Raw genomic sequence first — 26,115 nt, forward strand, 5'->3', positions numbered from 1 at the left:
CCAGAAGAGGTGTATGACAAATATTTAGCAAATCCTCATGATGCTCCCCCTTAGGCACAGCAAAAACCTATGTTTAAAATTTATAAAAACATAAAGACCGGAAAACGAACATTTTAAGTTAAAAGATGCAAAACGAGACAACGTAAATCAGGAAGGGAAGATTAAAACATCACCAAAAACAGAGTAAGATTTTCAGAGAGGTTTAAGTTACAGCAAACAACATTACAGTGGAGGGCAATGGGGGATACAAAGGGGTTGGGGTTTGTTTTTTTTTTAAAAAAAAAAAAAAAAAGTACATTTGAATTCTGTAGAATGCCACTGCTTCCATGAGAATCCAAATAAAGGATTAAGGAATGCATAGGAATGCATACAAGCCTTTGCTCTTAGCAGTTGTGCTTTCAAATGGCAAGTCATCAGCCCGCTGCTGGTCGTCTTCCTTTCACGTATTATCATTTCCAGTTTAATAAAAAGGTAATTGCTGTTAACAAGGAACACTGAGGAAACAGGCTTTAGGCATTTGTTCCTTCACCCATAAATCTTCTTCTTGATTTGTTTGTTTTTTCTAATGGCTTACAAACATTCAAGCAGGTGCAGACATTTGATATAAAACGAGAAACTGAAATTTCAAAGATTATTGAATGCTCAGTGCACAAAAAGCCCCATGAATATTTTGCAGGTTTGTGAGAAGCAGACGAGGGGGTATCGGGTATTTCAGTCACCACGATACAGGTTGATACACCTGATATAACTTATTTTCTACCTGAGCACTCTTTTGGAAAAATGATACGGCTTTACTTCAGCTTCTCAGAGCACAAAGCTCCCCAGAGGCCAGGCACCCAGTACCTCACAGTAGTCGACCTCTCCAGGGAGCATCGCTAGAAATTAATATTTCAAAGTCTGTGATCCCATTATCTAATAACCCATTGCTTCTGTCTCTGCTACAGAAGAGGAACATCACCATAAATTACGTCAAACAAGATAAACTTTATCCTTGAGATTCCTTAATTTTTACCCTTCACATGGAAAGGATTATGCACTGCTTCAAGGCCTGCATGAAACGATAAGGATAAAATTCATACTATTATATTGGTATTTTCATTTATTTTTATTCTTAAGAACTCTGCTAGAAGAGACAGCCAAAGATTAATTCCATTCAGCTAAGGAAGAGCGGGGATTTGTGAAAGCTGATACAAACTACACTGCCATGTTTTCCCAAGGATACAGGCAACAGCACATCCAATTCTGGTCTATGGAATTCTCTCCAAAATTCAGTATGTTGAATTCATTAAAACTCCGCAGGTTATATTAGGTTGAGGAATCCTCTTCTAAATCACACATTCAAAGATATATGTACACTGACAAAGCAACCAGTAACATAAACCAAAGGAAGCTGCACAAGCCCACAGGGAACAAGTTAAAAGCACACACGGGTATTTCTTGGATGCCGTGGGCAGTGAGGATAACAAACATATGCTGGATGCTGTTCCTAACTCATAAAGAACTGAGTAACTGCAGTTGTGCATTCCCACTTTTCACTATGTGAAGTATATAAACACAAAATGAAGTGAGTTAAAGGCAACATACTGTATAAACAGTCCCAAGGAAGCCAAAGTATTTTATTGTTTCAACCTCAGGACAAATAAACACTTGCTCCAATCCACACAAACGTTCTGCAGTTCCCAATTACCGACTTCCCATCATATTGATAATACAGAAAAGCTGAAACCCAGCAATACCCACAATCACCTTCATTTCCAACTTGCAGATTGTCCGTGCCCACTCTCAGCAGCTGCAGTAGATTTGACTAGAAGCTGAGATCCCACTTCAACCAGGTAATTAAAATATGCACCCAAATCAAGCACATCTATACACAATCCACTAAAATTAAACAAATCATGTATTTATCATGGGTTGTGCTTATGTATCACACTAAAATCAATGAGAGTCAATCTTTTTAGGGTCTGTTTGATTTTTGTGCCTGTTTTCCCCCGAAGGACTGTGGGAGAAGAACAATGGGAGGAAAGAACATTTCTTTGGGAATCCCCCACTCATTAGCGTGGATCGAAGAGCGGGACTACATGAAAACAACACTACTAACCTGTGGCCGCTGGCGATTCTTTGACAGTGACTTCTTCTTTGTTTTGAGCACTTTCTGTTTTCCTCTTACCATTTTTCTTCCACCGATTATTTACTTGATCCACCAAAAATTGAAATTCACTTCTGTGTTTGTTTCCTGCAATGCAAGAGTGCGTTACTGATCTCTGCCACCGGCCTCTTAAGCTATGCCATGGAAAGTGAAAAGGATGTGAACAGAAATAAACACAAAACACGGAACTAAAAACATTTTTGTTACAGCAGATGAAAACCAACTCATCACTGCAATATGTTCCATATTCTATTAATGATCCAAACCTGTGTTTATGCTTTCACAGAGTTACCCAGTAGCCAAGAACACTTGCACGGAACTGTGTTTGTTTCTTCTTTGTATTATCTTTCTTTTCCCCCTAAACTTGTTCAGTATTGCAGTTACCATTGTGACAACATCTAATGTTGTAGTCAGGGCACCAAGCCTGTCAGAGTTGAAGGAGCATCTGGACGATGCTCTTCCTCATACACTGCAGCTCCAGGTACCCTGCAAGGAACGCTCCGCTAGAGAGAAAAGTCTCACAACTATGCTGTGAATTGCTTTAAAGTTACTTTGGGTTTTTCCCCCTGTTCCTGCAGTAAAGCAATGTCGAAAGCCTTTGTGTCATGCTTATTATCCTGTTTTGATTCAGGTCCTCTAAATAACAGTTTACTGCTCTTTAGCATTCTCTTTGCACTTCCAGCCACTTCGTATGTTTTAAGCAATCCTCTGGTATTCAGTCAAAGCAATGTTGGTTTTTAATCTAGATACTTCAAATTCTTTACTCAGAGGCTGGGAAAATACTCAGGATTACCTAACCCTCACTAGACACGAAGGGAACACTGTTGTTTTCCCTACAGAACACACCAACTTCTACTGAAACAGCGTATTTGTGTGCAGCTCCCCAGAGCTGGTACAGCCTGAAAGCCCATCAGCCCTACGCATGGCTTCATCCCGATGCGTTACAGCAAAGGAAGCAACTGGGGATTTCCTTTATTTGGAAGGACTTTCAACAAAATCACTCTGAGAAGCAGATTTGTGTGTATAACACACACCGGGGTGCACACGCAGTGCCGACAGCAAGGGCTGACTGATGACAGCAAAGCACATGTCCTGCTGAATTGGGTACTTGGGCATCAACTTCCAGCCCAGCTGAAACAAACAACTCCCTCATTACTTTTCTGGTTTGTTTCTTTGCTTTTGTTGTCTTTTTTCCAATCAGTCGCTGAATCACCTTCTTTCTCCTCCGCAGGGTGGGGAGAGGCAGGAACAACCTGACCCTCCCCGCAGGCGCTCCCCGGGTTCCCCCCACCCGCAGCTCCCTGTCCCCCCCGCGCTCCCCCGCGGCCCTACACCTTCTCCCCCTCCTGCTTCCCGCACCCCATCCCACCCAGCCCTGGCTCCCCCGCGCACAGCACTGACCCCCTCCCGCACTGCGACGCCTTCCCTCGGCGTCCTGCGCGGGCACCCTGGGGGACGGGGTAGTCCAGCGCCCCAAGAGGGACAGCCCTGGCCGAGCGCTGCAGGGGGCACGGCGCGTTAAAATCAAGGCTCTACATCCCGCTGCAGTTGCAGGAAGGGGAAAAGCCAAGAGAAAATCCTATTGAGTTCTGCCCCGCAAAAAGAAGAGGATTTAAACCAACTCCCTCTCCCTGCGCAGCTGAAACCGCCACATAAGGTCAACAACTCCTTTAATAAAAAGAAAGTTCTTGTCCCAGCTGCTCGTGTTTGCGCCGCGACACATCCATTACATAATCGCTTTGGCGCTTCAGTTTTTCCCATATTACTATTTTTTGTTGTTTTGTTTTATGGTGTAACTCCAAAGCTTTTCAAGTAAAAAAAGAAGCGTCCTAGCACAGCAAGGCACTATCCAGAGAGCCTGTAAATCACCCCTGCGCTGAAACGACATACCACGCACATTTCATACAACTACAGGCATCTCAGTAATAAAACAACCGCAGATACAATTACAAATATTTAAAACACAAAACATAAATCAGTAAGCCTCTGACTAACGTTGCAAATTAAAAGATTTATAAAAAGAAAGAGCAACAGAATAAACGTTTTCTGAACACATGTATTTCTTTTCCTGTAGACGTTTTTCACTCTTTAACTAGAGGCCTGATCATGAAAAAAGCAGGACGAGGGTGACACGGGGCTGACGGTGTCACCGAGCTCCGCAGGAGCAGCAGGAGCTGCTGCAGGGGACAGTGTACTTAATTGCACCTCCCAGGCACAGCTCTGGCGGATGCTCAAGCAGAGTTCCAGCCAGCGTATAATCCAGCAAGCCAAAATATTAATTGCTATTTCAAAAACACTTCACACACCAAAAAAAAAAAAAAAAAGGCAAAAAAAATACCAACAATGTAATTTGCAATTTACCAAGAGCATAGGAAATTGTAAAAATGATAAGAAGGAAAAAAAAAAAAAAAACCACCAAGAAAAAAGGGTTTCATCACAGCTCTTTTACCTTGCTTTTCAGCAAGGCTATTACATAGCTCCAGTGTGTTGTGTGTTTCATATGAAATACAGAACAAAAAGTATATGGTTGGGTTTTCATTCAGAACTTATGCCAGAGTTAATTAATTCAGCTATGAATTAGGGACCTAGGGTGCAAATGTTAGACATTAAAAAGGAAAAAAAAAAAAATCTTCTTCATTGTGTAATAAAGCTTTTTAAAGTCCATCTGTGCTACAGTAAAAAAAAGGCATTTGATAAAAGTTCTTTTAGTCTCTAACTGTCCTCTAAATTTAATGTACAATTCTTTTTTCATGCTCATGATTTCTTCCCTATTGCTTTTGTAAGAAATAATTTGCTGACACTAGTTATCATTTGCCTCTTTGGTCATCACTTTTTATTAGTTTTAAAGCCATATGTTCCCATTTAAATATTTTTCTATTGTCTCTTTTTTCCTCTCTTTTGTTTTTTTATATTTTAGATATTCAATTGAGCTGCCTGAGGCTAATTTATTCACTTGGTGATCTTGATAATTTTGAAACCATATCCTTTTAACAGTGTAAACTCAATAAAATACCTGGGTTTGGAAAATTGAGACGGCACTTATTATCTTCTTGTTCTAAAGTGCACACAGCAGAGGAAGAAAAGGAAGGACGGGCACCGCCAACCCCTGGGCACCGGCAGCAGCGCGGTGCTGGAAGGGCTGTTTCGCTCCCCATTCCCACAGCAGGACTGTCTGCAGGGCTGCAACACCAACACAACCAGGGATCCAGCTGCACGAGGAATTTGGGCACGTCCAACATTTAAAAGCAGCGAAGTGGGGTTTTGTACAGGAGGAGCTCCCCGGTGACAGCCCCGCACCCGAGCGGCACGTCCCCTCAGCAGCCCCTTGGCTCCCGGGCTGCTCCACGCCAGCCCCACCACCCCCAGCGGGTCCAGGTCCACAGGGAGCAGGATCGGGATCGGGGCAGCCGCACTCCCGGCAGAGGCAAGCGCAGGCTCCATCCTGGGCACTGCTCTCCGCAGATGCAGCGCAGCACCCACTGCTACATACGGCGCAGTGCTCTGCTCCACGGGCCGCCGGCAGTCACCCAACTCGGGATTTGCTCTTCACACAGCTACTAAAGCCTTGTGGGGGACAACAGCCAGTTTGGGATTAATACTTTTTAAATTATTTTACTTTTTTTTTCCCCCCCCTGCATTGCATTGCTAGAGATTTCTGTGTGGCAAGAGAGTAACTATTAACCAGTTACTTGGAATTAGAGAAGCTTAAGATTCAAAACCACAAACAGTGTGTGTACACTTAAAAAAAAAAAAAAACATTCTCAGCAACAAAAAGCAAGGGAAAAACTTGCTAAAGATTTAGGCCCTTATTTAGCCTCCACAGAAACCCAACTAAAATCAACAAGGCTAAATCTAGCTGCATTATGGAATAATTTATATGCCTGAAGCAAGGCAAGGGAAGACAGGAAATATGACCATATTGCAGATTTAAATACACCCTTAACATAATCAGAACAAGTTGTCCCTTCGCTGCTCTGCTCCTCGGATGAAGGCAGACCAGTCCGATGCGCACTGACTCTCGTTCTAGCCTGACATGGCTAACGAGCACGTCTGAGCGGGCAAGCAGAGCGCAGGTGAGGCAAAATGAGTGGGAAACAACAGGAAAGAATTTGTGAATAACAAAACACCACCAGGGAGCTAAGTACAAAGTAATGCTTTCTGTGTACAAACACACAAAGAAGGGTCAGGAAATCATCTGTAAAAAGCAGTTTACATTAGCCATTTCTCCACTAAATTACTACAGCAGGATGCAAGCCCTGCAATCTTCAACTCCCACAGGCGTGTGTGCTGCTAAACTAACCACAAAGGTGGTTAGATGGTTCCAGGGAGAGAGAAAACCCTGGTCCTGAGTTTAAGCACACAGTAAGGATAAACACAGTTTAAAATACTGTGCTTTCCCAGGGTCAAGTTAAGCAGGAATCAGTTCTCTGTTGGGGAAAAAAAAAAAAAAAAACAAACCCACAAAACAAACAACAAGCAAACCAAAAAAGACCACCCCACCCCCCCAAAGGAAAACCACCACAAAATTGTATCATTGAGCTATAGCTCTCGCTGCAATATTTTTCTTAATTTTTGTCTCTTCTTTCCCTTAAATATCTATTCCAGTTACACTTCCTGAAACAAATGGTGTTACGCTGCCACGGCAGGAGCAGGTTTAATAACCAACACAAACAGAGGGGACTCGGTGTAAAAAATGAAACAAACCGTAACAACAAAACCAGAAAAAAACCCACCCAGTTTGCACTGAATCCCGGTTGCCTGCATGGGGTGGGGGGGGAAGAGGTCAACCAAAGGAGCAGAGTATTCTTTTTCAAAGATCGCTTCAAAATGAGGGGGCTGGACCGGAGGGGAAGTGAAAAAGGATGCAGGGAGGAGACAGGAACGCGCGAGTGCTTGTGGAGAGGGGTATGAAGGACGGGAGCCAATGCGAGCAGCACCGTGAAACCCTGGATGATTCAAGAACCACAGTATACAAGTGAAATGTAGAAAAAGCATTTTTGGCTGAGTTAAAACATACTTTTTAGCAGTAAGGGCCACTTTGACAACTGTAGAAGTCTAAAAAACACAGGGTTGAGAAAACATGCAGCCATAAAATATTTTAGAAATACCATATAAAATAGAAACTACATCGCTTGTTAGTTGCTTGCACATACAATGTATATGCTCTATGTATGTAATTTGCTTGTACATATAATACACACAGATTCACGTGCTGCAAGCCCAAGTTTAGAACTGGCAAAATAATTAACCAATTTACATGAACCTGAGTAATTCAGATTATTCTCACAGAATGTGCCAAAATATCTGGGGGCAAGGAAGGGTGAAATCTGTCAAGCAAAGCACAATCAGCTTCCCCCGCAGTCACAACTGCTCTTCTGTCCTTCAAAACTGGCACCATAAGAACTGCGGAAGAGCCTTATGCAGAGCGGGACACTGAAACAGGGCTCCCTGCCACGGGACAGCCAGCAGCCCGGGGGCTCGAGGGGACACGGCCAGCATGCACGGCAGCTCTGCGGGGGCTCGGGGAGGCCTTCCAGACAAGTTCTGCTCCTTAGTTCTGCCTTAGGGCTCCCAGCGAAACCGTGCAGCTGCGCATCACACATCCAGCGTGGGAGACAGAAAACCCCTACTTTGCTGTCCTTGATGTCCATCACAGATAGGAGGACCATCAAGAAGGTAAGTACAAAGCGCATGAACAGAGCTGTGCCAAGGAGGCCATCAGCTTCCGTCTTATCCAGCCCTGGCATGAGTGTTGTCAAACGTCAGTACTGAACAGAGACTGAGTTTTGAAGAGGAAGTTTCAGCCCAAAGAAAGAACTTCAGTTTTGATTTATTAAATGGGTTGCAGGGGAAGCACACACGCATGAAAAGCACCACTTTTGTGTGTATATTTTGGAACAAAGGAAGGGAAGGCGAATTTAAAAGCAAAATGAAGCGAAACTCGCATATTACTTACGATAATCAGTGTGGATCTCATCTATTTCTTCCTCTGTCTGGTCCTTTGTGAAGGTCAAGCTCTACAGAAATCACACAGATGTTTATTTACAGAAACAAAAAGATGATAAAGTTGCATACTTTAAAACCAGAGACTTAAAACTGGAAGAAGAATCAGCTGTCTGCTTTTCCCCCCACCAGCTCTTGCCACCTCAGCTGCAGACAGTAATATATATTTAAAATATGTACAGCGACATAGGCAGTGTTAGGTAAACGGTTGGACTCGATGATCTTAAAGGTCCCTTCCGACCTCAACGATTCTATGATTCTGTACATGCTGTCTTGCTTTGCTTTCCCAAAGTTAAGAGGGCTAAGCCAAGCCACCCCATGTTAACACCCAGCATGTGTGGACCATAAACTATTTCCTAATGCTGTGCAACAAACATGCTCCAAAAGTCACAAAAGTATCATATGTCATGGGAAAAGAACAGGCACTATTGCTGATACGGAAGCAAGGAATTTGCTAGCTAAATCCTAGAGAATTCTAGGAAGCAAAATACTCCCCACACTGCCGTGGAGGGTCAAAACCCTCCAATATGACCAAGGGGAACATTTCTCAAGAATTTTTATTGCAATCAAACAAAAAAAAAAATGCTCCTACTTAAATGGTTTGGGCATACAAACATCAGCAGTGCAGGAAAAACTGCCCATGGCAAATGAGTGGCATGAGAAAATAGTGTTGATTTTAAGATGGCGTATGAGAATTCCAACACACAACCTGGGAATCTGGGAATTCCCATAATAAAGTGATAGACAAACATGTTCAGTGCCCTCTCGACAATTTCTCCTAGCCATCCCCCTCTGAGAGCAAAGATAATTAACTTACATTTTCACCGGTTTTGTTCATTTCAAGCTGAACCCGAATCTTCTCATTCTTTTCCAGCTCTTTAACAACCTCTGCAACTGTTTGAAAATACAGGAAAGGGAGCTGCTAAATTAAAAGATGTAACAGCATGATTTAAATTTAAATCACAAAGAGACAAACCAGCATTAGCTCTCCAACAGTGAAAACTCAGACTCCAGTCTCGGGCGAATCCACGTGGCATGGTTTTACACCAGTGAAGCGGTTGTTGGTGCAGAGGCAGCGCTCTGAGCGGCAGTGCCCGGGCTCGGCAGCCACAGGCCTCGGCCGAGCTGCCCGCAGCTGGTCCCAGCCACCTCCCGGGACGTCACTCTCATTTCCTTTGTATTAAATTCATGGGAAAATATAGCCTTTTCCAATCATATTTGAATCTTTCTCTACCACACTATAGTGTTTCTGTGGCACGCAGGCATGTTTTTTTTTATAAAAAGAGTTTCCATTTTATAATATAACTTTAAGTGGAAGATAAAAGAACGACATCTGCTGTTTCTCTTATTTTTACCTCCAAGGACGGCCTTCCAAGGCAACACAGAACTGTCTGCAGACTTATGGCCAAAACCCATAGTCCAAAGATGAATTACAACCTACTCCAGCAATTAGGTCAGACACCTCAAAAGCATATGAACAGACATAGCTGTGTTTTGTTAACATTTAACTAAAACTACAGCTATGCAAGGCCCTGTAGGGTTTATTTTGACACTTTTACAAATCTGTTTCTACACTTAATCATTTTCACAGAGCTGCTAGGTATTTCTTAAAACAAACACTTTCACTAGACAGTACAGTAGCCAGAGAACAAAAGCTTATTAATCTGTGAAGGAATAAAACCTGTTCAAAACTGGTTTAAGCAAAATCCAGCAATTTGGCACCTCTGCTTCCTCAGAAGCTCAGCACTGCAGCTTATGTAGTGACCTTAGGTTCACTGCTACCGCCCAAAATGCATGTCTGCATCTTAAGTGTGTGAGTTTAATAATTCATCCTTTACAAATAGGGACTGAGCCAGAACTCAGTAAAAGTTTAGCTAGTCTGCCCTAAATAATGCAGAAGTACATCATGAAACCCTTCATCTAGCCAGCACGCATGAAGGACGCAGACGCTTGGTGCTACCTCATCACCAGCGGCACGTGAAGGATTGCTCCAAGAGCCCAGTACCCACCACTGCGTGAAAGACTATAGGAGACCCGCCTGCTCCCACAGCGTCCGTTCTATCGCACCTCCAGTGGACACGGGGCTCCAGTCGAACCAGCACACTCCTCACACCAACAGCAGGGCCACCCCGGCCCCACCACCCTTCCTCTCCCCCCACCGCAGCTACCGCGGCTGCCAACAGCCCACAGTCACTGTGCTGCAAAACTGCTCCGCTCCTCCTCAGCCATGGGACACGGGGGGCACACCTCCTCCACCTGCCGCCGCTTTACGGCTGCTGCTGGCAACTCACAGAGGGGCTTCGACAGCGTCTAATTACATTTCCAAGATTAACATAAATCATAGCCTGATTGAAACTCAGATACAAGTGCTGTTCTCACAGACTTAAACAACAAACCTCCTAAACTTCTATCATTGCTGAAGTCAAACACCATCTCAGTTCTGTGTGCTCGTTCCCATCCCAGAGACTTTCTGAAGTCCTAGAAAACAATTTTTGAAGGCATTTATGTTTATTTTCCAAAGTACTTAGGCACAAACTGAGCAGTGACACTTGGCACCTAAATCACTTGGGCACTTCACCTTCTGCTGGGGGTAAAAGGGGTGCAAGCGAGCGGCTGCGTGGTTCTAGTTGCCAGCTGGGTTTGAACAGCACCACCTTAGTCAACATCTTAAAATGGTTAAAGGAGCAAAATGAAAAAGCGAATAGTGTTGGCTACAAACTCGCTTTTCTCATACACTTGCTCTCACAATCCAAGCCAAGAGCTGGCAAGTGAAATCAAGATTTCAAAAAGCAGGAGCCTAAAGTTTGGCTGCTAAATTCAGATTTACAGTCCTCAGTGACGGACTTTATTTTTCAAAAAGCACCACATCTGGTGGTTCTGCCTGTTTAATAAAGGAGTTGAACACAGCCCTGCCCACTCCCTCGGTTCCCAACAGTCCCACTCCCAGCAGGACTGGTCCAAATAGTTTCTGAGCCCTTCAATACACACAAAACATTCAAAATTGTTAACAACTTCTGGAAGAAATGGCAATACTGTGCTTCAGGACTAAAGCCTCTCTGAACACATGGAATTAAAGAGCTCAAGCTGAGGGTGAGGAACAGCATTTCTCACCTCTCCATCTCTGAGGTGCCCAGAGCAGCTCTCGCCAGCAGCAGGACTGACCCCCGCTGCAGACCGGCAGGCAGCTCCAGCCCCAAACCAGTGCAGAAAATACAATACCAGCTATATCAGAGTTTCCAGGACACTGACAGCTTTGCAGCTCCCAGAAGAGTAATATCAGAACACGATCCTGTTAGAAATTCTGTTAAAAGGACTGTTTGCCTTAAGCTTCTAAGCAAATAAAAAAATAATATAACTATAAATCCGGTGTCTATCTCACCCACGCACGCCGGTGTGTTTGTGCTGTTACTCGTACCACTTGCAGAACTGAACGGCAAGATGACAAATGACACATCTTTAAAAAAAGATGCGTGTTTTCATCTTGTGTAAAATAGAATATAACAAGATGAGCTGGGACAATTCTCCCTCTAGCTCAATACATGCTATTCAAAATTTTAAAAAATGGCCACTCTGCCTGCAAAGCCTGGCAGCACAACCCCCCTCCGCTGCTCCCAGCTCCAACCCTGGCATTTCCAAGCATTAAGCCTGAGCACATGCAGCACCAGACTGCTGTTCAGAGGAGGTTTATATTGCACTCACGTTAGAGACTAAAACACGTTCTCCTTATCCCATACAGGTGTTTAGTGCTATAGTATACAGTCTGAGTTTAATTGTATAAAATTGCTGCCAAACACCTAAATTGATATAAACTGCAGCAAAACATTAACACTTTCTTATTAATTCATTCTACCCTTACCTATTACCTCCAAAAAGAAATTTAATTCTGAAATGAAATCCAATAAAAATATAAAAGTCTCAGTGCACAGAAGGAAGAGAACAAATTCCAAACAAAAGATAAATTAATAATCCATTCATTTGCTAAGAACCTCAGGTATTTCCAATTTTTTTAAGTAAAAGCCTTGGAGTCTAATTTGGAGACACTCATCATTTTTTCAGAACACGGTTAGTAAACCAGGAAGTATCAAAGCACTTCAACACATTCTTGCTGAATACTTCCAGAGTATAGCAACACGTTTCTGGTTTTCCTTAAGTTTCCTTTTTTTACATTAATCTTGATTTGTATAAGATAAGTTCTTCCAGCTCCAGTTTTACCAAATATTCAAGCCAGCCTTATTCCTACCCTGAGAACTAAGAGAAGGAGAAACGCATACAAAGAGTTTGCGATGGTAACAGCTTTCCTAGAATTTCTAACTTACCCGATTTGGGATTTAGAGAATCACATTGAGCGTTATACATGTGCACAAATTCTTGGTGTCTTTTAATGAGCTGCTGCCGGGTCCCGTGGGTAGACAGTCCATGTTCCTTTAGTTTCTTCCTCAAATCACGATCAGAGAGCAAGTTGTAAACAACTTTAGACATAGGCTTCCTTTTGTGAGCAGAACTGCCAAAGGAAAATTAAACAAGCTTTTTTTAATAAATACTGCTATGAAAACCAAAGTACTTACATTTTTACAGGGCATTTCTGGGTAATAAATACTTGAAAGAATTATTTCAGTCATGACAGACACACAACCAATTACACAGGGTATCATAGATGCAACAGCAACAGCTCTAGGAAGCCAGAATACTTTTTCCATGTGCCACAAAGAATAATTCAAGTGTGCAGAAACCAATAGTCTAGTCTGGTCTTCTTTAGGAAAAGATGCAAACACGACTCGTGTGACAAGTACTGCAGCTCAGTTTGTAATATCTACAGCAAAGGCTTCAGAATCACATCAGCAAACACAGTATTGTACATCTTCATTAGGATGAAGCCTACATTTGCTCTGAATTCAAAAGAAAGTTCACATGAATTCAGATTGCTGAAACACAGGTTTTCGACCCAAGCACTGGCCATGTCTTACCTCAATGGGTTGGTGAAGTTTTAAGCCATTAAAACTGCAAGCCAAAACTTGCATTAGGAGATTTTTCAGCTTTGTGGAAAAATGACTTTGAGAAAGATCATAGAGTCATGGAATGGTTTGGGTGGGAAGGGACCTTAAAGCCCACCCAGTGCCACCCCCTGCCCTGGGCAGGGACACCTCCCACCAGACCAGGCTGCTCCAAGCCCCGTCCAACCTGGCCTTGAACCCCTCCAGGGATGGGGCAGCCACAGCTTCTCTGGGCAACCTGGGCCAGGGGCTCACCACCTTCACAGCAGAGAATTTCTGCCTCAGATCTCATCTAAATCTCCCCTCTTCCAGTGTAAAACCGTTCCCCCTCATCCCACGGCTCCCCTCCCTGATCCAGAGTCCCTCCCCAGCTTTCCTGGAGCCCCTTTAGGGACTGGAAGGGGCTCCTAGGTCTCCCCGGAGCCTTCTCTTCTCCAGGCTGAACCCCCCCAGCTCTCTCAGCCTGTCCTCCCAGCAGAGGGGCTCCAGCCCTCCCAGCATCTCCGGGGCCTCCTCTGGCCCCGCTCCAACAGCTCCGTGTCCTTCTGCTGTTGGTGCCCAGAGCTGGAGGCAGCCCTGCAGGGGGGTCTCCCCAGAGCAGAGCAGAGGGGCAGAATCCCCCCCTCACCCTGCTGCCCACGCTGCTGGGGATGCAGCCCAGGCTGCGGGGGGTTTCTGGGCTGCCAGCGCCCATTGCCAGCTCGTGCTGAGCTTCTCATCCACCAGCACCCCCAGGTCTTTCTGCTCAGGGCTGCTCTCCAGCCATTCTCCACCCAGCCTGGATTTCTGCTTGGGATTGCCATGACCCAGGTGCAGGACCTCGCACTTGGCCTTGTTGAACTTCCATGGGGTCGACACAGGCCCACCTCTCCAGCCTGCCCAGGTCCCTCTGGATGGCATGCCTTCCATACACAATACAGTCATATGTACCTGAAAGCAAATCTGTAGTTCCCATTTAACAGAAGGGTAGTCTGGCAACACACAAAGTGCCATTAAAAAGAATTAATAGTGCTCTCAGATGAATAACATCTAAAACCAAAATGTACTCCTTCACACCCCCTTATGTCAGAAGAATGCAACATTCCTGGCATAGCTAGGGAAAACATCTTAATTACAGGAAAACGCCATAGAAAATTCAAGTCCTACTACAAATTTTGTCATCTAAAATTAGCAGAACAGTTTCTTTTTGCACAAATTAGCTCAGTCTTCTCTACACCTCCTGGTGAAATACACGAGCCAACAAAAGTACTGCAATCCGTCTACTGCCTTGCTCGTCTTCAACTTAAATTATTTATTAGTTACAGAAGAACAGCATTTAGTTAGATGCTTTTCTTCCTGCAGCAAAATACAAGTTCAGCTGCACTGCTCTGAATTACGGAGAAGTTAACTTTCTGTTGTGAAAGCAAGAGACTTATTGGAAAACTGTATTTAGCACTTTCGACTTACTATGTTGAAAATAAATTTTAAAGTTTAAAAAAAAAAAAGCTTTCTATGTATTATAATTCACCAGCAGCACGACCCAGGAGAGCAATGACAGCTTTGCAAGCAGACAGCTACAGGAAAACAGTTCACAACAGTTTTGAATCATAATGTTGGTGTGGGTTTTTTTCCCATCCTTGAGAAATGCAGTGTTCTTTGTGAACATACACTTACCTGTTGTAATTACTCCTGTGCAGGTTTGGGGGACTAAATTATCAGTTCCGCTGAAATACTGCTCAACTGTTAACATAGCATGCCATGTGCTCCTAATTTGGGAATAAAAAGAGCTAAAATTCCTCAGAGAAGAACTAGAGATGTGTTGTTACTGAAACCCAAACAACACTGCCATAAAATAAATACATTGCCAAAAAGCCAGCACTTCACAGACAATAGCCGGTCCCTAAGGAGAAGTATCTTGCATGATACTTTCTTAAGATCAAGCAGTCTAGATAAAATAAGCAAAGTTTAAAATTCTGTTAGGGACATGGGCTGGAGACCAAAGAAAGATCTGGCTTTTATTTTCATTCATTGAGAACAGAGAAAACACTAAAACCATCCCCAATAAAAATTAAAATGTAACATCAGATTTCAATATTAATTTACTATTTATTCATCTTCAAAGTCCTTTAGCTTACAGATTGCATTCTAAGCATGACTGGGCAAAAGAAGAGCTTTAACATAAAATTACTTTGTAATTGAAGGCTCAGAGGAACTGGAAATGCAAGCTTGCAGTAAAACCGCATGCAGAGAGTCCCTCACAGTTCTTAAATCTGATCAGTTAAAAACAATCGTGGCCTAAATTTATGCTAGTAAGTAAAATAAACGGAAATTACACTTCTGATGTGAATGGGGCGACCGTGACGAATTCTAGGGTGGAGGCAACATGTCAAAGGCATGCATTAATCTTATGGAAATTGAGATCTTAAAGAAACAACCTTGACTGTGGCAATTTGAAAAGAACCACAGCGAGCAGAGTAAGGTGCAATTTTTATTTTTTAACTTGACAGCCAGTGAAGAAATTGTCTTTTGGCCCATCTGGATTGGGGGAAGCAATTCATTCACCAAGTGAAAAATGGGAATAAGTGTTATCTGAATAGAATTTTAATGCTAGTGAGCAGAAATGTGACGAGAATAAGGTACAGATTAAGTTTTACTCCCTGCGTTGAATTCTTTAAAACATTGTCCAGTGTTTTCTTGCCACTAAAAGCCAACAAGTAATTCTGCTGGCAATCCACTTACTTTCTTGAGAGGGGAACATCACCGTTATCGTATTTATACAGTGATTTTAGAGGAATCTATACAGCAGGTAACCAAGAAACAAACAATCCACTGTATTATAACCCATCAACTTATAGTTCTTATTTCAGCAGTGCAGAAAAATGGCTACATGCATATAGAAGTTCTCAAAGTTGTTTCTTACCTTCTGAGGCTGTCCTTCTTCTCATCTCTGGTCAAGCAGCTATCCAGATGTTTGTTTATATATTGCTCTGGAATAGCAACCTCGCAAACAGGACAATCCACTGAAAAGCAAGGGAGAAGGAATTCACTAGCATGTATATTGCAGCAAAGAGCAAATGTTTTCATCTGAAACAGTAACTGTTGATTGAAGAAAATGAAAATCCAGAATTTCACTTTTTTTTTTTTTAAAACATCTGGCATGTCTATCCATAATCTTCATTTTCCATTTCCATTTTCATTCCAGAACATCTATTTCCCTCTCTATGTAATATCAGAATGGTTCTCATCTTCCCCGCATCAGATGGAATGAGATCTCTAATAAAAACCTGGAATAACATACATACTACACAGAAACCTAGGGGCTAATATAAACATAAGCATATTTCCATGCTAATGGCTTTCACTTTTGCAGTATTTCACTGCTAAATAAAGGAAGCTGCTTCATTTTGGTGAAACAGTATAGCACAAACTTTATTCCTATGAACATAATGTTCCCAGTCTCGGGCTCTCAAGAGGCCTGTGAATGCACGCGCTAACCCTGCCACGCAGGGATCCTACGCCCCAGCCATGCCTATACTCATCACTCAGTACAGATAACCAGATCGCGTGACGTGGGCTCAGAGGCTCACAAATGCCCCACAGCACGGTCCCACTCAACTCAGAATTCTTCCTGCATCGTATTTGCAAGAAGCACCTATAAACATTACCTGTAGAGACAGTCGAAAAACACAGACTGAAAATATTTGTCTTTAGCAATCACATTATGTCAAAAACTAAAGGCTAACTTTAAAGGAACAGTATGAGAAAGCGATTCTTTAACTGACATGCTCTGTATTAGTATGAAGGAAGTCCGTTTTCATTTAAAAGACAAAACAAAAAAGAACCTACGAAAAACTCTGTGAAATGTTGTGGGAATTGAGGGAGTTATCTGGTAACACTGCTTTGCAGTTCCTGACTCCCATGACATCATATTCCAGTCAAAGGTTAAAAAAAAAAAGTTGGGACCATAACATAACACAATAGTTCTGAGCAGTCTATTATTGTATTTGAAGTTAACATTTTAATTCTTAACACAGGAACAAATAATACTCGCTAAACCCACTTCAGCACTGCCTCATTTCAAGTCTTTCTTTTACACTGTTTGACCAACTACTTTGCATTTGTGGAAATAATTTCAATGTGATGCATGCCTGAGGATTTAAAAAGGTCATAAAATGGTAAGCAAGTGAAAAATTCATTTGCTCAAGAATAAATGAGTGCTAAAATTTCATATGAGTTTTAAATTACTAACGTGAGCAAGTTTTATGCATCAGACTAAGAAATGTAACTTCTGGCTAAGTTGATGCCATTTTCCTGTGGCAACTTCTCTGGCTGTATTACATCTTTAAGCAGTATTTACCCAGCTAATGAACAAATAAGAACTTCAGAGTTCCAGCTGAATAAACTGTTAATCAAAAGACCAGATAAATATGAACTAGTAAGAATCAGTGCTGGACTGATTCTACAGTGTACCGTCTTTTATTTTAATTTCGGCTTTTAATTGGGTCAATAGGATGGCTGCTACCCTGTCAAAACTAAGAGGATTCTGTCACTTTATTGTAGTTGATTAGTATAAATGGGCATTTTCATGCTTCAAAATAAATTAATTATAACACTGTAGAGTTACAGAGGAATAAAGCAGATTACTTTCTTCTGGAGAGTGTATGAATAGGAATATTAACAAAACTGAAACCATGATCATTTTGATGGTGGGTGCACCCCTCAAATAACAAACGCATTATAAAATACCTTGCTTCTGATTAGTTAAGGATAGGAGAGCAGAATGAATGTCGATGTTGTCTGTCTAGTCATTAAGGGGAAGGAGAAGAGAGAATGATTTCATTTTTTACTGAGTAAGCCTGTTGTGCAACTATTGTTTTTCAGAGCTGTTACTCAAAGCAAAGGAATCTGTAAGTGCTGAACTCCATTTAATTACCTGGCATCAGCCCAGGCTTCCTCATCAAGCATACGCTTGTAACAGAGCCGTCCCACCAAAGCAGTATCTGAATGAAGTGTTGCCCAGTTCAGTGGGAAGCAGCTGAACGTGCCAATGCCGATCAGAACCACGCACAGAAATGAGAGGAGTGCCACGTACTGAAGGGACTCTAATGCACACAGCCAACCACAGCCACGGACTTGGGGAAGAAAACAGGACAAAACCAAAAATTAAGCATCTCACCTTTCTTGACTCCTTTTACCACAGACGTAGAAGGCTTTTCATGAGTTTTGGTGCACTCGGGACTCTCTTGTGATCCCACTTCACTCTCTTTACCATCAACCTCTGCAGAACTGCTGTAAAGGTTATGGTGTTCCTCAGTTTTGAAAATCTTCCGATCTGTTCCTGCCAGGCCGTCTGCCTTTGTTGAGGTGCAAACTTTTTCCTTTTTCAAGAATCTGTCAATCATTGGCACCTCTTCTTTTAAAACTGGACAAGAAACAGGACTCCTACTGTAGCTTTTGCCAGCTGAGTGCCTGCTACTGGCCAATGGAGATGAAATCCGTGGAGCATCCGAGACCAGCTGGAAGAGCTGTTGTCTAGAAGCATCCAGAAGACAACATGCAGTTAGGTACACTGGACAGTATTAGCTTGTTCTTTGAAAAGAAACCAGAATGAAAACAGATCGAGCTTTTTCTCCATTCTGTCCTCCCTCTCCTCCTCGCTTGCACGCAGTGCTTGAGGAGCTCGCACCACCCAGGAGCACAACCCCTGAGCCTCACCACGCTCTACAGAATCTTTCTCATCTTCAAACAAAATAAATTACATTTTGCAAGTGTAATAAAACGCCTCCGAGAACATCAAACGGAACAGAGTAAAGAACAAAAGGTTTTCCCCCTTACTTGAAGATGGTAGGGGACCATTTTCAAGCCAGAGTACTTCAATCACTGTGTCATAGAGCTGTGACAGAGGCTCCTGAAAGCAAAGAGCTTCGCAGAAAGCGCTGCCATGTTCCTTCTGTCCCTCCTCACCATGGGTCTCATCAGCACAGCTGCTCACTGCCACTCAGCTGGAGAGAACCCCACCAGGAGATACCCACATGCTCGTCAGCTCTTGAGATTTAGTGTCAGGTAACCTGAACGATTTCAGTCACCTTCCATCAATGATCAGCCAAAGAGCACAAACCCTCCATTCTCTTCTCATCTAAATTAAGGGGAAAACATAACCGCCCTCAAGAACAGCCCCCTTCAGTCTCCACTGGAACACTTACCACCCAGCTGTGCGTGCTTCAACCCCACCCGTACTCCCTACCATCCGCAGCAACAGCAAACGTTAAGATGCGAGTTAAACAGAAGTCTCTCTTCAAAGCAATAAACTTGCATTTTATCGGTAGGAACACAGTAGCAGCAGAAGGTTCATTCTCCTGCCTGTCTCATTAGTACTTTTAGCTTTGAGCTAATATGAAGAATATATTATAAAGTCACAGTTGTTCTGCTCGGGCAATGGCTTAAGATCTTAGAGACATGTTTTATTCCTACCCTCACCCCAGGGGTTTTTGCAGAACCCTGTTTATTTTACCACGTATTTTACACAGATCGATCTAAGATAAATTAAGCCAGAGGCTGCATTCTTGGCAGGGAGACTGCATAGCGACACAGCAGCTAGCCTGCCCGCATACCTCGTGGTTCGCTTTCACGCCTGCATCACTGCAGGTGGAGGGAAGGCTTTCCCAGCTAACATCAACGACAGACAATACATGTCCCACTCTCACCCACTGCTACTTTGACAAGAGTCCTCCACGTCCTGAGGGTCACAACAAAATTAGTAACATCCACCCAAAACCAGCCAGCAGAAGTACACATGCAGTCATTAGCTCATTCGCCTTTAATTCACTGCTCCATCATCCCTGGGCAGCCTGCACACCCTCCCCTTGTCCGGCTCTCCGAGAGTGCCAAGCCTGCCCCGGGACTCGCTACCGTTCTCACAACCACCACCTGCTGGGCCCCAGCCTGCTGCATCATCAGGAGTCCTACCCCCCCCAAAAAAAAAAAACTCAATTACCATCTACAAGCTCTGAAAAACTAGGACTGTTTACAAAAAATGGAAAATCTTACAGGGAAAGGAGCATCTCCCTAACAACAACTGGAGGAGATGGATTCGCCTCTTAGAGATACTCTGTCCCCACTTGCTAAGTGGGGTAGGGAGGACCTTCCCTTCACTTCTTTTTAGAGCAGGATAACACAAAAAGAAGGGATGGGAATAGGGTTAGCTTTTGAGGATGCTAAGGAGCCTAAGAGCCCCTACACCAAAAGGCACAGTGTACCCCCACGTGCCCCAATCCATGCTGTGCTGAAGATTGTTCAGCATTGGGTAACCACTTGGAAAACTCTGCAGTCTTTTAAAATAAAGATTTCTCATGTCTGAGAAGAACAACTAATTGAGAACTGCCTATATGCATCAATTTGTTTTTCAAAGACACGTAAGTCACAAGGTGACCCCACAATGATACTCATTTAAGTTAGGTTCCTGGTGAACAAGCGGAACACCCAGCTCAGCACACCGAACACTGCAGTGGTTATATTCAGGCTGGATCCAGAAGCCCGATGTGGAGTTTGAGTTTCCTGGATTACTGGATGCAATGACCACACCCGTCAGTGGCAGTTCACGTCTGTCCTGTCCCAAGACACTAACTTTCTGCTGCGCAAACAAGTGCAATTAAGTGTGGCAGCAAAACTATGTTTGTCTGTCTGCTTATGCCTAGATATGGACTGGAAGTTTTGAAGGAGGTTAATTCCCCGTCTGACACAGACACAGAGTGGTCGAGCTACTGTTGGCGCAGGATCAACTGGACGGGGAGCTCAGGAGCGAGTTACTGGGAACATAAACTGAGCGTCTTCAGGCAGCCCTGCTCCTGCTCCACAGCTGCTGGTTATGAGACGTGTATTTCATCCAGAAGCACCAGAAGGGTCTGACAGTGTGATCTACTCAGCACGGCCATTAGCAGCAATAATCAGCAGACAAAGTATCACATTTTACTGCAGATAAACGCACAGAATTCTTCAACTTAAAGGTAACAAACTATGGCCTCAGACGACTTGTCACATCTCAGATGGTCATTTCTACAATCAGGTTCTAAAGCAAACAAATTAGTTGCCTTTTATTCTTAATACACTTAGGCAAAGTTTAATCCTCAAAAAGATGCAGCTGGGTGTTCAACCAAAGATGTACTTTTTAAAAATTTTTTTTCCCCCTTTTTGAACAAGGAATTGATCTTTTGGCTATGTAAAAAAAAGTCTGTTTCGTCAGGCTCCCCAGGTTTTCACACAGGCAGCCTTCCACTGAAGTAGCTAATCAAAGTCAACACACAATTCTTTTGGCTATTAAACAACCAATTTTACACAAAAGCCCAGCATCCTGTGATGCAGCATGGCTCAGAAAACATAAAGCAGATCCATAAATGCAATCATCTGGCATCATATCACAGTTTAGCTTTCCCATAAAATAAAGAATGATACAGCCCCAAAAGGCAAAAATATCTGAACAATTAAGCAGTTGGATATATTCATTGCCTTCACCTAGAGAACGCAACTGATCTCCCTCATCTTTTCATTGTATTTTCTATAGCTTTTGAGAGCTCCTCCTCTTGTCAAAGTAACACGTTCTACTGTTTGTAACTACCAATTACATCTGTTTATTTTTCTACAACATATATTCACTAGCTAAAATGGATTTCCCAATGCGTTCATACGAGCTGGCAACACTCCTCAAAGTCAAACTTCACATCAGTTTATCTTTTCACCAGTGTTATCTTTTGCTCAACATTTCTTTCTCAGGAAGCATCACGACAGTACAGCTTATGGTACCTCAAATTCCCCGACGCAGAGACTTTGGCAGTCTGATTCGTCCCTCCAAACACAGGGCCTGGACCCGAGACAGACTGCCAGGCCCCAGTGAGGGGCAGCTGAGCAATTCCGATGCCGGCTGAAAGGAGAGCTGGCGGGAGGGGTGCAGCTCCACGGCTGGCAGAAGCAGGCGGCAGCCACGCAGCAGAAGGCTCAGAGTGCAAAGCTCGGCATTTTTGCAGTGAATCCTGTACGAAAGGACAGGCTTCTGAACTCATGAGAGCTGCTCCAGAGCTGACAAGACAGACTACCCAAATAGAAGACTATCTCACTTCATATGCAACTTGTTAATACTTGCATGAAGGCAGCCAGAATAGAGAAATCGGCTGAAGAGAAATTCCAGATTCTGCAATAACAGCTGTCTCAATAAAATATGGTCTGGTATAAAAAAAAGAGAGAGAGAAACCGGAAAAACAGTACAAAAACCAAAACCTGTCCTAACAATAAGCTGATAATAAAGGTTGCTTTAATTACGCCATTGGTCCACAAATAATCAAACAAAGTTCTTCCTTGTATTAAAGGATTAAAACTCATGAATAGACTTTCTGAAGGGAACTGATATTGGCACAGAATCAATGGAAAGAACAGGAGGACAAGAACATTAAAACTTGTTTCCAGAACACACATGAAATCTCTGTATGCCTTTTTTTTTTTGGTGGGAAAATACAGAAAATGCTAGTACTAAATTCAAAAAAGGAGAGAAAAGTCCCAGACTGTCTTTTCCCAAAATGCGGTATTTTGGGCCCGCTGAGTGGCTTCACTGGCTGCGTGATGACATCTAGTGGCCCTGACGGACCTGCGCCCCACCGAGCAGCACCCCACACCCCGGCACCCCAGGGAGGGAAGAGCCAGAGCACCGCCAGCACCCCTCCCACAGCCCTGGGCTCTCCCACGGTACCTTTATCAACTGCCACTCCCTCAACACCAGAGCCAATTACTCCAATTTCTCCTTATTCACAGGAATTCTGATAGTTGTGATTGGAGTGACCCGGACAAGCATGACTGCCCTGGAAGATTCACCTGGCATCCAAAGACAAGAGAAAGCGAGCAGTTGATGGAGAAGTCCACCCCCGACCATCACCAGACTGTCCAGCTCACCTAGAACCTGATTCTACTCGTAAACGTCAGGACAACACAATTTTCAAAAGTCTGCGTTTTGCAAGCAGTTTTCAACATTATCTATTACACTGTTAAGAATTTAACAGAGAGTACTATCAGTTCTGAAAGGTTTTAGCAGATACAATTTTACCTTCCTGGCACAAAAGCAGTAAATGCATCACAGCTGACAAAACTGTTTAAGAGCAGAAGCAGCACCTTTAAAAGCTGAAAGATGAATCAACAGGCACTGTTACGTCCACTACCCAAATCCTCCTCCGAGACCCAGCCTCTTTAATCACTGGCCTGGGGTAGGACAGGGAGTTACCCTTCTTTTAGTTTAACTAAAAATGGATGGTCACCTTTATACACTGCGTACAGCATACTCTCTCTGCCAGGCATGTTTTAATAACAGTATAAACATCTCACAAAATTTTTTGTTCTTCAGCTCTGCAAGACTCACCAAAAAAATTTCACTGCCCTCCATCAAGATCCTGGTTCCCATTTTATCGTCTGTTTACTTCTCCCTTGCTGAAGCAGCTATGAAGCAGAGGAAGTAGGTGGGAATCTAGTGCTTCCACATAAATAAATTCCAGGGAGGAGATGGGGTTGTGAATCTTCCCAGGAACAGCTCACACAGGACAGTCCTAACTGTCCTGCAGTCCTCCTGGAAGTTTAATCAGTGTATTAGAAATGACAGTACCTGCTCTCTCAAGCACTCGGAGTAGATGTGTTTATTCCTCTGACTCACTAGCTATCAAGTAACTCTGATTAGGAAGCTAAGATATAAACCTGAAAGTTAAAACATATTTTTCTTCCCTATGTATGAAAAAACCACAGATCATTTTCAGCAAGGATTAGTTTTCTACTTATGCAAGTATAATTTTAGGTTTTATTGCTAAATTTTCTAACTATGTGATGCAGAAACGGACAATTTCCATCAAAATAATCGCTTTATTAGAGGACAAAGAAATTAATTTCAAACCACCGAAACTTTAAACTTGTTGGTTTTGAAGACACTGGCCTCATTGCAACTGATAAAAAAATATTGTTCATAGAGGAAAGATGGCACAAAGAGCGCTCCCCCTCCTGCTCTCCTGACCTGCCCTGAGTGATGAATGCTGCCTGCAAAGCGCGGCAGGAGCAGCAGAGAGAACGCTGACCAAAGGCTGCTCTCACCCTGCCAGGAGCCTCCTGCAGCTCCGCAGCCTCGGGTCTCCTGAGCACAAGGGCAGGGACACGTGAATTCAGACCTGCTAAAGCCTATTCAAACCACTCCTCTACCCTTCCACGCAGAATATAACATTAATGGGCCACAGCGAACAGCACAACATCTTCATTTTTCCTGGGAAACGTCAGAGTCCACCACTTCTACTGGGAGGAAGCAGGATTCCCACGACAGCACTCACCGAGCACTGATGATCACGAAGGCTCTAATTCCGCAAACACTTGTGCCCAGGCTAAATGCTGAGCTAAATGGGGTCGGCACTCAGGTCTATTTAGAATGATTTCCATTCCGTGCACACACTGACCTTGGCACACAGCTTTTACTTTGCTAAGTACCACCAACATTAACATTTTCTTTCCCTACGGGCCTGACTTAAGAAATGCGTTTGCATTTTGTGAAATATTGAAAAGATTTAAGGCCTAATTTTCATAAGCGCCAAACTACCTGAGGCTCAAAGTCAGGGCAGGATGGACTTGAAGAGCTCAGCACATTTCAAAAATCAACCCCTGGACTTTGGATTTGGTTTGGGAAGGGCCAAAAGGAAACTTGGGGAAGGAGGGGGGAGACAGAAGATTTGTCCCATGTCAGCATCGCCAGGGCAGAAACCAACAATGCTCCTGTGAGCTTTCAAGGCCAGGCTGGACGGGGCTTGGAGCAACCTGGCCTAGTGGAAGGTGTCCCTGCCCAGGACAGGGGATGTGGAACTAGATGATCTTTAAGGTCCCTTCCAGCCTAAACCGTTCTATGATTCTATGATTTACCAATACTCGTATCACATAAGACTCTCCAGGTGAGTAGCGTTCCCCTTGATCTCAGGGCCAGCTGCAGAATAAACGCGATCCCAGGCCGAGAGGCATGAACACAGGGCGCCCAGCATCTGAGGCAATGTGAGATTTACTCACTGTCTATATTCCTCTTACGAGCCTGTCTCATTAGAGAGAGTTGTTGGGCCTTGCTTACCGGGATCCAGAAAGAGCCCTGTGCTGGCTGTGTCCTAGCTTACCCCCCAGCCAGTGCAGAACAGGACACCACAGTTTGTGTCTAACTTTATTGATCTAACTTTATGTTGAGAAATTGATCGAACTCCAAGTCACAAAAGGAAAAGATTATTAAACTACTCTGACCGGTAAGATTTATACTGATCCATTAAAGCAGTCAAAAAAAATTAACGTTTAAGATTCAATATCATAATGGATCCAAGTCAGCACTACTTGTTCCCTAGAAAATTAGACATTACCAAAAAAAAAAAAAAAAAATAGTAATCCATTTATTACTAGGAAATACCAAAGCTAAAATAATGGAACTGTAGAATTTCAATTCTTCAAATAAAATCAATTCAATCTAATAGTGGTCATACAGAAGATGAGATCTTCATCACAGAAACTCTCTCAAGAAACAAAGCGATCAACTGAACTATGCTTCCTGTCACTTACGAAGCCAAGAATCTCACTGACTTCAAGCTCCAAGTTCCTTTAAGAGAAAAAGAGGATAGTATATTTGTTTCCCATAGACATAGGAATACCCACAAAATACCTAGCAAATCACTGAACTGCTTCTAATCAAAAGAAAACAGACAGATAATACAAGAAATTGCATATATCTACTGTGGTAAGTGTTTACCAAGTTATGCTTATTCTGTTGTTCCTGTCTTTCAAAGGGATGAGAAGATCAAAAATGAATTAAAAATGAATGGAAAAGTAGATAAGAAATCCAGGTGAAAGCACATTACTCCATTACTTCCCTTATCCAGGAAAACTCACATTTGTGGTCCCTCAATACCTACATTTTTCCCATCCAATGACTTCACCAAGAGAATTCTCTTGCAAGTGAGCCATTTC

General features: G+C 43.2%; 1 protein-coding gene across 4 annotated transcripts in view; it reads right to left on the reverse strand.

Annotated features, from left to right (window-relative positions):
* The window catches only part of RAD18 (RAD18 E3 ubiquitin protein ligase), a 61,522-nt gene that overhangs the window by 28,708 nt on the left and 6,699 nt on the right, over positions 1–26,115 (reverse strand). For all 4 annotated transcript variants that reach the window (XM_074602994.1, XM_074602993.1, XM_074602995.1 and 1 more), the window contains 6 exons: positions 18,296–18,651; positions 16,040–16,139; positions 12,466–12,650; positions 8,967–9,043; positions 8,103–8,163; positions 2,099–2,233 (listed from right to left, as the gene is read on the reverse strand). In XM_074602994.1, the coding sequence (XP_074459095.1) occupies positions 2,099–2,233; positions 8,103–8,163; positions 8,967–9,043; positions 12,466–12,650; positions 16,040–16,139; positions 18,296–18,651 (914 nt within the window). The remainder of the gene's footprint in view (positions 1–2,098; positions 2,234–8,102; positions 8,164–8,966; positions 9,044–12,465; positions 12,651–16,039; positions 16,140–18,295; positions 18,652–26,115) is intronic.

The sequence above is a fragment of the Larus michahellis genome, chromosome 10 (assembly GCF_964199755.1).
Source record: "Larus michahellis chromosome 10, bLarMic1.1, whole genome shotgun sequence".
Lineage (NCBI taxonomy): Eukaryota > Metazoa > Chordata > Aves > Charadriiformes > Laridae > Larus > Larus michahellis.